The sequence below is a fragment of the Apis mellifera genome, linkage group LG1 (assembly GCF_003254395.2).
Source record: "Apis mellifera strain DH4 linkage group LG1, Amel_HAv3.1, whole genome shotgun sequence".
NCBI classification, from domain to species: Eukaryota; Metazoa; Arthropoda; class Insecta; order Hymenoptera; family Apidae; genus Apis; species Apis mellifera.
This window is the reverse complement of record NC_037638.1, coordinates 10,851,380-10,865,440: the sequence shown is the minus strand read 5'-3', so window position 1 is coordinate 10,865,440 and position 14,061 is coordinate 10,851,380. Positions and strand designations below refer to the sequence as shown.

At 26.8% G+C, this 14,061-nt stretch overlaps 3 protein-coding genes across 6 annotated transcripts; 2 read left to right on the top strand and 1 right to left on the bottom strand.

The window, feature by feature from the left end:
* Window positions 1–26: 26 nt before the first annotated feature.
* LOC552502 (protein KIAA0100) lies at window positions 27–8,919 on the top strand. Of its 2 annotated transcripts, XM_006568601.3 has the most exons (17): window positions 27–178; window positions 274–400; window positions 524–715; window positions 894–1,145; window positions 1,372–1,536; window positions 1,635–1,847; window positions 1,940–2,207; window positions 2,301–2,523; window positions 2,599–2,720; window positions 2,799–3,113; window positions 3,237–3,694; window positions 3,791–5,885; window positions 6,205–6,449; window positions 6,557–7,613; window positions 7,681–7,898; window positions 8,055–8,319; window positions 8,797–8,919. In XM_006568601.3, exons 1-17 carry the CDS (start codon window positions 120–122, stop codon window positions 8,811–8,813), a joined length of 6,291 nt encoding a protein of 2,096 aa, XP_006568664.1. In that variant the 5' UTR covers window positions 27–119; the 3' UTR covers window positions 8,814–8,919. The 2 variants fall into 2 exon arrangements, with proteins under 2 accessions (XP_006568664.1, XP_006568663.1); XM_006568600.3 differs by lacking the exon at window positions 8,797–8,919 and having other exon boundaries at window positions 8,055–8,406.
* LOC412343 (sesquipedalian-1) lies at window positions 8,760–12,032 on the bottom strand. 3 transcript variants are annotated; one of them, XM_395804.6, is made up of 3 exons: window positions 10,344–10,615; window positions 9,645–10,221; window positions 8,760–9,562 (listed from the first exon to the last, which is right to left on the bottom strand). In XM_395804.6, exons 2-3 carry the CDS (start codon window positions 9,936–9,938, stop codon window positions 9,206–9,208), a joined length of 651 nt encoding a protein of 216 aa, XP_395804.2. In that variant the 5' UTR covers window positions 9,939–10,221; window positions 10,344–10,615; the 3' UTR covers window positions 8,760–9,205. The 3 variants fall into 3 exon arrangements, with proteins under 3 accessions (XP_395804.2, XP_026299006.1, XP_016768715.1); XM_026443221.1 differs by lacking the exon at window positions 10,344–10,615 and adding an exon at window positions 11,957–12,032 and having other exon boundaries at window positions 9,099–9,562; XM_016913226.2 differs by having other exon boundaries at window positions 9,099–9,562; window positions 10,605–10,717.
* LOC724875 (corepressor interacting with RBPJ 1) lies at window positions 12,027–13,899 on the top strand. Its single transcript, XM_003251212.4, has 6 exons — window positions 12,027–12,287; window positions 12,366–12,460; window positions 12,536–12,786; window positions 12,875–13,001; window positions 13,075–13,206; window positions 13,293–13,899. The coding sequence occupies exons 1-6, from the start codon at window positions 12,216–12,218 to the stop codon at window positions 13,867–13,869; spliced, it is 1,254 nt and encodes a 417-aa protein (XP_003251260.2). The 5' UTR covers window positions 12,027–12,215; the 3' UTR covers window positions 13,870–13,899.
* The last annotated feature ends 162 nt before the right edge of the window (window positions 13,900–14,061 follow it).

The window sequence follows — 14,061 nt, the reverse complement described above, 5'->3', positions numbered from 1 at the left end:
TTAAAAAATTAATTTGATGAAGAAATTATTATTATTCTACTATTTTGACAATAATTTTTGGTACTACTAAAAATTTACATTTTACATATTGTTTCTACAGTATGTAATTGTATTTAAAAATGACTGGTTTAATTGCATTGTGTGTGACTTTTTTTATTCTCTATTGTTGTTTTACTTGGTAAGATTTATAATAATTGTATATGGAAATTCTGTAATTCTGATGATTAAAAATTTAATAATAAAATTTGGTATATTCTTTTATTTATCTATCAGGGTAATACCAAGATTTTTAGCATGGTTAGTAAAAAGACGATACAAAATTTATCTACGTGTCGGTCATATTTCATTACCGTATTTTATATTACGTGACGTAAATATTTCTAAAAATGGTTTTACATTGGTAAGTTTTTTTCACAGAAAAAATTATTTATATTATTATTTATGTTATTTTCATAAAATACATTAGAAAATTATTATTTATTTTATTAACTGTAATAATCAACTCTAATCTTCTTAATTTTAGCAAGTGGAAGAAATCAGTATACGAAGCAGTCTCTTTAGTAGTGATGTTGCAAAACTTTTAGCTGTGATCATGAAAGATGTTAGAATTAATAAAGATGTTCCAATAAAACCTCTACAAATATTAAGAAAGCCAAAGAAGCCAATGGATTTTCGAAACAAGAAAATCCCACCGATAATTATAACATTTGTACAAGTATGTATATTGTATTAATAAGATTTATTTAAGAATATAAGAATATAAAAAAATGATAATTTATTAATAAATTATTTTATTTATTATTATATAATTAATTAAAATAATTTTAATTAAGGTATTTATAAAATAAATGATTTGTAAATAATTAAAATAATTACTTTGTGAAATATTTTAGTTTATGGCTGTGCACGTAGAAAATTTAAGTCTTCTGATTTTGGGTAATGGTTGGTTAGCTAATGGAAGTGCTGAAAGTCTCACTTTAGATGGTAGTGTTGTTCATGGAGCTCGTACTCTTCTTGCATCTGCTGCCATTATAGGTGGAGCAATGAAATTATTACGTCATGCATCAGATGCATGTCTTTCACAGATATGTTTTGCTGGAACAGCTGAAGCAACTTTGAAGGCACAAGGAGAACTTTCGGTAGAGGTATAAAAAAATTGTTTATACGATCTATATATATTGTATAAGCATACTCGTTTTGATGTGCAAACTGCAAAGGCTAGGCAACAATACAATACTATGTTATGATTCAATGATGTAGCTTAATGCTTTGAACGATAGCTATTTGTGTTTAGCACACTTAATGGATGAGCCTGAACAACTGTCCTTTGCAATGGGATTAGATTGGAATCAAGCAGGATCTAATTTATAGAAATTGTACATCGGAATCACGCAGACAGAGGGTTCTGGAGGAGCAGGTCTTGTTACATTCTTCAAAGACAGAAGTTCATTAACTAATGCTGCATCTTCATATTCAGATGTACATGTCAATCCTTCCAATAATCTTTTAGCTCGATTAGCACCAGTTATACCAAAGGTAAATTCATTATTATGAATTGATTAAAATCAAAAGAAAAAAATTAATGTTGCTTAAAAATAGTAATAAAAAAGAAAAATATGATTAAATATTTCTAGGATTTTAATTTAAAAGTGGGTAATTCTTCTATAATTACGGGTAGAGAAGATGGTGTAGTGCTTGGTTTAGAAGGTATAATGAAAGGTTTACAAATTAGCACAAAATTCCAACCATTTGAACCACTATTAAATTTCACTTTAAATTTGGATGGGCTATCAATTCGAAGTAAACTTCCTGTTTTGACATTACGATCATTAATAATAAATTCAAAGGTAATGTGTATTTTTATATTTATATGTGTATTGTTTTAAAATATTTCAATGAATTTCTATGTATTAAATAATTAATTAAATTGTCTATACAGATGGAACAAGATATTTTACAAATTGCTACACAGATTAATAATCTTTCTATTATTTATGATCATAAAGACTGGGAGACAATATTATTTAATACCGATAACGAAATTTCAAAACCTGTTGGTAATATAACATTTAAGAATAAATTACCATGGTTAGATATAAGAGTAAATACTGAACTTTATGATTCCTCATTATGTATCAAATTATTGGATGTTCATGAAGCTTCATGTGGTGTAGCTCATATGAAATTTTCATTAAATACATTTGCAGGTATCATTTTGTATTTTATATCTTTATATTCTTAATATACATATATTAAAATTAATAGATTAATAATTTCTTAATAATTACTTAATTCTGTAGATATAATAGACAATTGGAATACAGAATTAGTAATAGAATCTTTGTATTGTACTTTAAATGGTTCCAATGCTTTTATTTCGGAATCATCTCATCAATGGGGAACACCTTTGTCTATTGGAGTATTATTAGCTACAACACGTACCAATGCTATAGGAATTGCTGTTGATGCTCTTGTAACTGAATGGAGTTTAGAACTTGCTAAATTTCTTGAAGAAGCATACAAGTAAGATATAAAAAAGAAAAATAATAAGAAAATATATATCCTAAATGTATCTGATTTATTAAATTTGTTTGGTAGATGTTGTCAAATATACAACAGAAAAATCGAAAGAATGAAAAATACTAAAAAATCAGATAATATTGTTCAATTAAATCTCAAAATTACAAATTGTAATTTATTCTTTATCGCAGAAAATAATCGTACGTATATATTCCAGTAATTAAATAATTTTAATTAAAAATTATAAAAAGATTTAACATTAATACTTTATTGTTTAGTATCCATCATGATGCGTTTGGATACTGCAAGTTTAGAATATAATATAAAGCGATTAGTGGGTGTAACAGAAGGTGTAAGCGCAATAACATTAAATAAAAATGAACCAATTGTATGTCAACATGCACAAGCATTAGTACATCCGTTTTTAGCTATAAGAAAGTGCAAAGGTGCAATTACTCCTGAAATGATAAATATTAGTTTGGATGGTACCAATCTGGCATGGAGTCCAAATTTACATCTTCGCCTTTTAAAACTTTGGCTAGAATCTGCAAATTTTAGATCTATTATAAACAAAAACTCTTCCATTGTTCAAGGTTTTTTTTAAAATATATATTTTTTAATATTTTTATTTGTTCTTATTATATTTAATTATGTTATTTTATTATGTTATTTTTTTTTGTTATATTTTTACGTATTTATTTAAATTTTGTTCACAGATGAAGACATTGAAAATCAACAAAAACGATCGATAGATATATTGGCTACTAGCGGTATCAGTCTATCTATAGATATTTCTCCAAAACATTTTTTGGAACTTTCATCAGATCAGTTACGTTGGTCACAAGGAGAATGGAGATTAAATTATTTGCGTGCTACTTTAGACATGGCTGACATAATTATGATTGAAGGATTCGAATTAATTAGAGTACTAAATAATGAAGAAGTCCAATTAGAACGCCAAAGTAATGAAGGTTTTGTTTTGGATTGGAATGAAACTTGGATGCTCAATATCGAATCGGTAAAAGCTTGCTTTCCATATGAACATCAGTTTACTGATGCAATTCAAAATGAATTATTCAGCATAAAGAAATGGTTAAAAGAAATTCATTCATCGTCATCGTTATCATCAACTCATGAAAAAGAAAAACGTTTGCCATATGATTTAATTATAAAAGTATGTATATATAAATAATTAATAGTAATTATATCTATCCATTTTTTATATCTATCCATTTTAATTGATATAAAAAAATTATTTCATGCATTATAGATTAAAGAATGGATATTTGAAGTAAGCGATGATCCATTTGAAGTACGTTTACGAGATAATTATGAATTATTAGAAGATGAATATAAGGAAAGCCTAAAAAGACAAGCGATGCTCGATACTAAAGTGCAGGAATTATGTCGAGCTCACTTATTGCTACCTCAAGGTAAAGTAGAAGAACTGTATGCTAGTCTGAATAAAAAGAATGCCGAAATATATGTACAACGATGGAAACAAATGCAGCGCGCTGGTCCAGCTAGAACACGATTATTTGCTTGGTCTATGATAGATATCGAGATATTAGCTTTAGCTGATCCATCGATCAATGGCACGGAAAATGCGATAAAAGCTCTTCGAGAAATGGATGCAGAAACTCCTTGGCCGGAGGATGGTCTTGAATTTAGTACTTTATGGGTAAGAGGAATCAGTTTAAAGTGTGCTGAATGGAAATTACAATTACGAGACTTTCCCCAACCATTACTCTTAGTAGAAAGTTTAAGCGTATGGGGTAGATTAGCTGGGGCAGAGGCTTTAGCACCATTGAGAGCTAGACGAACTGTAAGAATCGAAATTGGTATACCTTGGGAAGATATTGTTATAGAAAGAGGAATGACATCATTGAAATATTATCATGATCTTAATTGGGATATTGATAAGTTCAGATACGCATTTGGTCCTTGTTGGGAACCTGTGATAGCACAATGTAATCTTAGTTTTGAGAAAATTATTCATCCATCACGAGATCCAAGTCCCCCATTACCATTTTGGGACAAAATGCGATTAGCTCTTCATGGAAGATTAACACTTTGTGTGAAACAATTAACAGTTCTATTACATGGCTCATTAGATCCATACAACACTACAGAAGAAATGGAACTTACATGGACAGGATTGGAACTCGATTGGACACAGGGCAGAATTATTGTAAAAGGAGATTTGGATGTTTATGTTCGTACAGCTAGTAAATATGATGACTGCAGATTATTACATTTACCGAATGTACGTTTAAGCATAAAATTAGCATGGGTTTGCTTAGGCGATCCTAGAGACCATCATGCTGCGATACCTTGCGCTCCAGATAGATTACCAGAATATTCGAGCAATCAAGAACACGATTCATTTAGAGCATTTCGTTCACAAAATTTAAATGTTAGTCTTTCACTCGAAACGAAACCAACTGGATCTCCGGCATTAGCAAGCGCACCAACTGCCTTACTATATGGTAGCACTCTTAGATGGTTCGAAAATCTAAAATTTATTTTGTCTGGAGCAACAAGACCAACCAGAAAAGGACCACTTTTTAAGAACATTAGACCTAGAAAGAAACAATTGAGCAGACATTATAGAAAAGTTCGATTAACTTTAGCTTTCCATCAATTTCATGTTAGCTATTGGATGTCATTCGCCATGCAACGCGGATTCGAAGTAACTGGCGGAAGAGTAGTATGTAGTTGTGAGCATAATTTGTCGTTGCATCCAATTGATGATGGACTAATACATCGACCAAGAGCTGAATGGTCAGTAGTATACATGAACTGTGAACTTAGTGATGCAGAAATTTGGTTAAAAAGTGCTCTTCATGAGGACAAGGAAAGCGCTTCTCTTCGACAACCGGTTGAAAAATGTTATTGTTTAAGCGTTGCTCGTGTCAGTTATGGTAGAGAAGCAATGGTAACTGGAGTTACTGGAGGGGATACTCCTACACACAGGCTTGTTGTACATGACTTGAAAGGAGCTTGGACGAAAACAAATAGAGATGTGGCATTTGCACTCTTTGATTCTTTTATAAAAACTCAGCAACTCAAGAAAAATCTTTCTACTGCAGCTTTGAAAGGCTTTCACAGGGAAAGTTCATCAACACCGCATAAAAATCGAACAAGATCGATTGAAGTACAAAATGCAGCAACTCAAGTGAACACATCGTCTGCAACAAAACCACAACAGGGAGAAGCTGTTGGTATGTTACAGAGATTAATAGCCGAAGCTGCAAATAAACCAGTTGCATTCAGCGATGATCTATCGGTACAAACGAGAGGTCAACAATTGCGTGGACTAGCAGCTTGTCATCAAGATGATGTTCTTCATAAAAATTGGCTAAGTATGAACTTATGTGTGTATATATATATATATATATATATATATATATATATATATATATATATATAAATATATGCATTTTATTATTATTCGCTTTCATATAATTTCAATGTACACAAATATTCGAATCTTACATTATAAAGAATTTTATTTTATGTTCTATATTATTTTGTATATCTATATATAGAAACTTTCAATAAAATCAGAATTTTCAATAAAATGAAATTTATTGTAATGTAGGATTTAAATACTTTTTTTATTGACTGTATATTCATATATATATATAGATAAGAAAAAAGAAAAAATTATTTTTTTTTTAGTTGCTTTAGTGAACAGTCAAGTATTATTAAAAGGTATTGAAACACGAGGCTACGTAATTTTATCTGCAGCAAAAGCGGAAATATTACAAAGAATACATCAACCTGTATGGAAAGAAAGAACTTTAGTATCAAAAACAACCTGGGTTGGATCATTAGAATGTATGCAATATTATGCAACTGTTAGTGCCAACATCGATGAAAATATCGATGATAATATAATGTGGTTGACATTAGATAATATACAAGTAAGTTAATAAAAAATAAATTGTTAATAAAAAAAGAAATTAATTAAATTATAAATAAATTGTAAGTAAAATTTTCGATATTAACTAAAGTTTGTATATTGAACTAGGAAAAAGATTCAACTGTAATAGCTGGCTTACCAGATGTACCAGCGCTAGTAGGTTCAGGACAAAGTGTCGGTGGTGTAGTAAGTCAGACAGTTGGCGGTGGCGGTGGACCTCAACATCAGCTACAACGTATCGTCTCAAGATGTAAATGTGAATTCTTTTATGTTGGTTATGGACAAGCTTTGGACGTCGGCTCTGTCGATCAAATTCCACCACCACCTAGAGAAGAAGTCAGTCCATGGGAAAGAAAAGAACTTTTAGCAGCTGATGCATTTACATTGATGCATCATGATTTAGATGTCTGTACGAATTCGTTGCAGTATGCTATGATTTTAGATATTGTTAATAATTTGCTTTTATATGTCGAACCAAGAAGAAAAGAAGCGTCGGAACGTTTGCAAAGAATGAGATTTCAATTGCAGTTACACTCAGTCGAAGATCAAAAACGGCCAATTCAACAATTACAAAATACTGTGCGTGGTTTAGTGGCAAAATTAAGGAGATTGGAACGTGAGACTTATTTAGTACAAAAAGCATTAGCAGAGGAATCTAGTCCCGAATTACTAGCAGAAATGGAACGGTTGGAAGTTAGAGTTTTCGAATGTAAGGAACAACTTGGAGCAAAAGCGGAAGAACTTGATGTTATGTTAAGTTGTTATAAAGAAACAACTACTCCAACTACAGCTTCTACTACATTGAAAGATAAACCAGCAGCAGTCGCAAGAGTGGCAGAAATTTGCTTCAAACATGCTCAGTGGAGATTAACTGATGCAGATGGTCAATTGGGAATTGCTGATCTTATATTAACTAATTTCTTATATACAAAAACAAGTAAAACTGATGATTCAGTTGAACATCTTCTTGAATTAGGATATGTTAGGATGACTAATTTACTACCAAATCAAATTTACACGGAAGTATTGACACCGACAGAATTACAAAGTAATATGCCTGTCGATAGACAAAGAGCTCTTCGCGTTTTCTGTAGAGAAAAAGCACCAGTTGCTGGAATATCTGTAAAAGAACATTTCGAAATCAATGTTGTCCCATTAACAATAGGTATTTATTATATATTTTTTTCTTTTTTTTATTTTTTCCAAAAATTAATCAAATCTTTTATTATTAGGATTAACAAAAAAGTTTTTCAATACAATGCTCAAATTCTGTTTTCCTGAAAGAGATCCAGAAGGAATAGAGGAACCACCAGCACCACAACGAGATTCTTCTTTTTATGTTCCAATCGAAAGAAGAGATGATGTAGAAAAAATGAAAGAACGAGCGGACAAAAATAAATTATTTATATATATTAAAATACCTGAAGTACCCGTTCGTGTTTCTTACAAGGTATTTGCATTAAAATTTTATAAATAAATCATTATATTTCTATTTCTTTGAAGCAATCAGAATTAGAAATTACCAAAATTATTTTTTTTTATATGTTTATATATTATTTTTTTATATATGTTTATATATATTTATATATTAATTTCTTAAACACAGGGAAATAAAGAAAAAAATTTAGAAGATGTTCGTGATTTTGCTCTGGTAATACCAACATTAGAATATCATAATGTTACTTGGACATGGCTTGACCTTCTTTTAGCTATGAAAAGTGATTCTAGACGTGTAATATTAAGTCAAGCTATTAAACAAAAATTACAAATTAAGCCACGAGGCCCGCAAGAAGAATCCGCTCCACAAGAAGAAGATAAAGCTCGACTCTTACTAGGTGCTAGACATCTACCGGGTGATGTGAAAAAAAAAGGTGTCTTTAAATTTAAATAATCTTTTAAATTTGTACTCGAATATATTATTTACACAAATATGCAAAATGTCAATATTTATTCTAATAAAATATCTAATAAGAAAATTGTTAATGCAATATTAAGTATTTTTTTTATTAAATCAGTGCTGTTTTGTATAATTTTTAATTATTTAAAACTTTATTATCTTTTGTTTTTTATTATTTCAAAGTATTATTAATTTAATGGACTTAATTTACTTTGATTTTTCATCCAAATTGTACAAATTCCTTTTTTTAATTCAAATTTGATATTTTAAATAGTTTTGTAAATAATATTTTTTAACAGATATATGATATTTATTTGATGTCTAGGAATTATTGTTTCAATATAATTTTAATTCATTTTACATTTCACAATTGTGTGAATCATGTTATAATATATGAATTAATTTTCAATATAATTTAATTTAACAATAATGAATGTATTGTATTTTACAGGCACAGTTTCTATTTGAGACAGCAATAATTTGTAATATTCTAATAACGATTAAAATTTATAATTATATTTTGTTGTATATTGATTGTAAATATTTTGGTCTTATAAAAATAAATGATACATTCCAATGATATTTAATGTGCATATAGTCGATGGAAGAAATATAATGAGATCTTAAAATAAAATATCAAATAGCACCATTAAAAATTATACATTAATATCTAGAATCAAATAGCATATTATTTTTTAATGGGAATTAATGAAAAATTGTGATGAAAATTTTTTATTTCTTCATTTATCATGATTTTTAAATATATAAATGAGAATTTATGAACTTAATATATTTCTTTTATCGACTACTTTATAATCTTACATTGAATTAAATATTTACAATTTATATGTAATACATTATTAGAAACTAATTAAGGGAGCTTCAGCAGCTTTCCTTGTATGTCTCCATTCATTTAAATCAGCTAAAATTCTTCTACCATACATATTATGCAATTCACGGAATGTTATCCTTGTTCTTGGAACATTTTCTGTTCTTCCAGGGGCAGATCTAACACTCTGTGAACGATGATGAAATTCTGATCTATTAAAAGGATTATGTCGTTGCCTTGGTGGAGCTTTAGGAGATTGTGAAGGAGCTACCACCATTGTTGTTTCTTCTTCTGCAGCATCCAATTGTCTTTGTAAATCTGCTACCATTAACTTCATATAATCATAGCTTGCACATGCTAAAGCTTTCATCCATTGCTCCATAGATTCCTAAAAATTAATTATATATCTATTCTGTGTCCATTATTCTAGGATTAATAATTAATATTTTAAAATTAAAAAATATCTTTACTTGAGATTCTGCTGCAAGAGCATAATTTCTATTATTTGGACCATGAAATACAATTTGAAAACCAAATTGTTCCTCATCTTCTGCCAATTCAATAGTACAACCTTCAAGAACTATCATACCAACTGGTTCTTTGTCACCGCGTCGATCGAAATAAAATAATATATTTCCTTTGAGAACAAACCATCTTTTTTGATAGCCACGATTTAATTCACCACGTTTGTATAACCAGCCTTCACGATCTACTGGTGTTGCAGAAGTTGCAAAAGCTACCATGTTTTTCTCGTTTATTTTCATTGCATTTGAAATTATATTTCTAATGAGACAAATTAACTCTAAAATAATTCACTGTCACAAATAAATTTGATTAATTTTATATAATATCTTTCTCAAGTAATATATCTTAGTATTTTTTTTTTCTCTTGAATTTTTATATTGAACCGAAATAACCTTATATGTCAAAATAAATAAAAATTTTCAAGTATATTTCTAACAATATATGACAAAAATCTGTGTTTATAATATTATCTAGTATTATATTATGATAATACTTTCTTTTATAGAACACTTTTTCACCAACCTGTAATAATACATAAGCTATTATCTTTTCTGACAATAATATATTTATATTATGTTTATAAAATATATTTGTACATTATAAAATGTTTAATATAAAATGACAATATCTACTATTATACTAACTTTCTTTGATTGAAAAAATTATTACGCGCGTAGAGTTTGACGTTACACTTTGTACAGTGAGAAATTAAGTAGTAGAGGAAAGAAATTGGCAATATTAACTATCAATTGTCAACTATTTATATTTTCACAACTTCATTTCTTATTTTACTATTCCCAGCATAAAATTTGATGTCACATTATCTCTATTACTAGTATTAGATTATGTGGACATATGTCGTGATGCAATGTTTAATTTTGATAGAAATTTGATTAAAACCTAACCTTGCCAAGCCGTCAAATCATTTTTGGAATGCAGTTTATAGTTTTGTAATGTTAATTTTTTTTTTAATTTTATTGCTTTTTAATACTTTGCAATTTCAAAACAAATAATAGAAATTCAAATGAGACAAATATTTAATGTTTTTACATTAATATAATTTAAAAAATTGTTTAAAATTTATCATATATAATAATGTAGTTATTTTATAAATAATAATGATAGCAGCAATAACAGTATGTTTTCTTCTCTTTTTTCAAGGAAAAAAAAAACAATTAATTGGAGGATTCAGATTTGAAGTCTTGGTTTAAAAAATACAACAATGATTCATATAAGATGAAATGAAAAATATGCAATAAAATTATTATAACAGAAAAAAACTAATAATAAATAAATGAGAAACATAAAAATTCAATTAATCATAATATAAATTTTATTATGAAAATGCAGACAAAGAAAAAAAGCCATCAACCTTTAGAATGAAAATCAATCAATCTCTCATAAAAAAATGTAAAAGAATTATTTATTTAAATATTATTAAGATAAAAGTTTTTATTTATTTTAACATTTTGAAGTATGTAAAATAGTATGATTTAAATACAATAAAAAAAAAGTTTTTGAAAAAAACAAAAATAATAGTTATATAATATATTATTAATAAATCTAATATATTAAAAATCTATTATATTATATTATATTGAAAAGAAATTGTTATAATTAAACATAAATAAATTTTAAAATAAAATTAATATAATTAAGAATCTAAAAAAGAAATTGATTTTCAAAAATATTACTGATATAATAATTTTCTTTTCATTATTTAATGTTTGACATTATTACATTCTAATGTAAACAGAATTACTAGAATTACTAGAAATTACTAGAATTTTAAACAAATAAAAATTATTGTACATATAAAATAAATAAAAATATATTAGAATTATTTAATTTTAATATATTTAAAAAATGAATATCAGAAGAATAAACTAGGATTTTACTTTTTGATTAGAATGATATAAATAACAGCAAACAAAATGATTATTAAAAACTAAATTTATAAATTTATATTATAATATAATATAATATATTGTATATTATAAATTTTTAATATATTTATATATATACAATATATATATTTATATTTATATATTTATATTTTATTATTTAAGTTTTTATTTAAATTATTTATATATTGTATCATGTATTTTTATAATAAATTATTTAATTTTTATTTTTTTATTGTTTTTTTATATTTCATATATTTTCATAAAAAAAGATATTTTAAAATATTTGCAAATGTTTAATTTAGTATTAATAATCTTGTGGCGAATTCTCAGCATTACAAACTAAACATCACCTGTTGCATCTTGTCATATACATGATGTCTCTGCTTAATTTAACAATAGTAATGGCGATACACGACGTCATTTTTCTCCTATAAAAATTTGTTACTGCTTTTTGTAGAGGGAGTAGCATATCGTTCGTCCGACAACACTGTTTAGTATTAGTGAAAATTACATGATTGAATTGTATACGTTTATTTCATTATTGATTTATTATAAACATTAATGTTAATTAATTGAATATTAAAAAACGTATTTATATAATTATATAAAATGGGAAAGGGATTTAATAATTACATGTGCAAAAAATTTTTTCACCCAGCATCTCGAGACAATTTAAAACGAGTATGTTTTCTCAATTTTTTAGGTTATTTGTTATTTATATAATAATTAAATTTATATTTTTTATGTTATTTTTTTAAGGTATGGATGGCTGAACAACAAGCAGAAGCTTATAAGAAAAAACAAGAGGAATTACGTGTTCAATATGAAAAAGAACAAGATCTTCATAATAATAAGTAAAATCATATTTTTTTAATTTAATTTTTTTAAAATATTTTTTTTTATATTTTTTATTACTTTATTTTTTGTAGAGCTTTATTGAGTAAAGAAAGCAAGGATAAACTTAGTGTAAATTTTATGTATGAACCACCACCTGGAGCAAAAAAAGAGAGAGAAAAAGAAGACAATGAACCAGAGTATAAATTTGAATGGCAACGCAAGTATAATGCACCAAGAGAAAGTTATTGTAAAGGAGACAGTGAAATAAGAGATCAACCATTTGGTATTCAAGTACGTAATGTCCGTTGTATCAAATGTCATAAATGGGGACATATAAATACAGGTTAATATGAAATAATATAATATAATATGAAAAGAATAAAATTAAATATAAGAAATTAATTATTCAGTAATATATATTTTAATTGCAGATAAAGAATGTCCTCTATATAGTCAGGCAATGAGTGTAGTAATGGCAAATAATTCACCAGCTACATCTACTCCAGATGCTTTAACATTAGTTCAACAAATGAGAGAAGATGGATTAGCACTTAAAAAGTAAAGATAAATCTAAAAATTTTTTTCTAATTTTAATTTTAATGAATATTTTTTTCTTTTAATTCTATTATAGATCAGCTCTTAGTGCTCAACAACATCTAAGAGTTCCAGAGCATGAACATCTTATGGTTTCAGATGATGAAGAACAATCTGAAATTACATTCCTAAAAACACTTTCTAAAAAGCAAAAAAAGAAGTTATTAATGTATGTTAACAAATATTTATAACAATAATATTTATAACAATAATTTGAGAATAATTAGGATTAATTAATAATGTTAACATTTATAGGAAATTACAACAACTTGAAAAAAGGACTAAAAAAGCAGAAAAAAGAAAATTGAAAGAAAAACGATATAAACATAAAAAAAATAAAAGTGATATTGATAGCGATAGTAGTGACAGTTCCATCAGCAGTGATGCTAGTAGTAGTAGTAGTAGTAGTAATAGTAGTAGTAGTAGTAATAGTAGTAGTAGTAGTAGTAGTAGTAGTAGTAGTACTAGTAGTAGTAGTAATAGTAGTAATAGTAGTAATAGTAGTAGTACTCAAAGTACTAATACTAGTAGTAGCATCACAAATAGCTATGGTACAAAAAGATTTAGAAAGGAACAAAAAAAAGAAAAAAAAAATTCTATTTCAAATGGAGATTCTATGAATTATCAAGAAAAGAAGGAAAAAAATAAAACCGACAGTAGGAAGAAAAGAAATAAACATGAAAAGAAATCCAAGCATAAAAAATCTCATGAGAATGATATGAAAGGAAGTAAACATAAAGAGTTTAATAATCATAGAAAAAGAGAACTTGTAAAATTTACTGGGAAAGAAACTAATGAAAATCAAAATAGAAAGAAAATAAAACGATATTAAAATATCTTTTCATATTAAAAATATATACTAATATAAACTCTGAATTGAATGTAATTATTAAATATAATTAAACATGAATTATTAAATATAATAAACGATATAAATCATTTAAATAATAAAAATGATAAAGAATAAAACGGGTAAATTATAATGTATATATATATAAAAAAATCATGTAAACAATGATAATTT

Excerpts from the sequence above, each read along its gene's own strand:
- LOC724875 (XM_003251212.4), top strand. The coding sequence starts at position 12,216 with ATGGGAAAGGGATTTAATAATTACATGTGCAAAAAATTTTTTCACCCA. Across the intron at positions 12,288-12,365 it reads CTCGAGACAATTTAAAACGA|GTATGGATGGCTGAACAACA; the intron begins GTATGTTTTCTC and ends TATTTTTTTAAG. Across the intron at positions 12,461-12,535 it reads CAAGATCTTCATAATAATAA|AGCTTTATTGAGTAAAGAAA; the intron begins GTAAAATCATAT and ends TATTTTTTGTAG.
- LOC412343 (XM_026443221.1), bottom strand. The coding sequence starts at position 9,938 with ATGAAAATAAACGAGAAAAACATGGTAGCTTTTGCAACTTCTGCAACA. Across the intron at positions 9,563-9,644 it reads CTCTTGCAGCAGAATCTCAA|GAATCTATGGAGCAATGGAT; the intron begins GTAAAGATATTT and ends ATTAATTTTTAG.
- LOC552502 (XM_006568600.3), top strand. The coding sequence starts at position 120 with ATGACTGGTTTAATTGCATTGTGTGTGACTTTTTTTATTCTCTATTGT. Across the intron at positions 1,146-1,371 it reads AAGGAGAACTTTCGGTAGAG|AAATTGTACATCGGAATCAC; the intron begins GTATAAAAAAAT and ends TCTAATTTATAG. Across the intron at positions 1,848-1,939 it reads CATTAATAATAAATTCAAAG|ATGGAACAAGATATTTTACA; the intron begins GTAATGTGTATT and ends TTGTCTATACAG.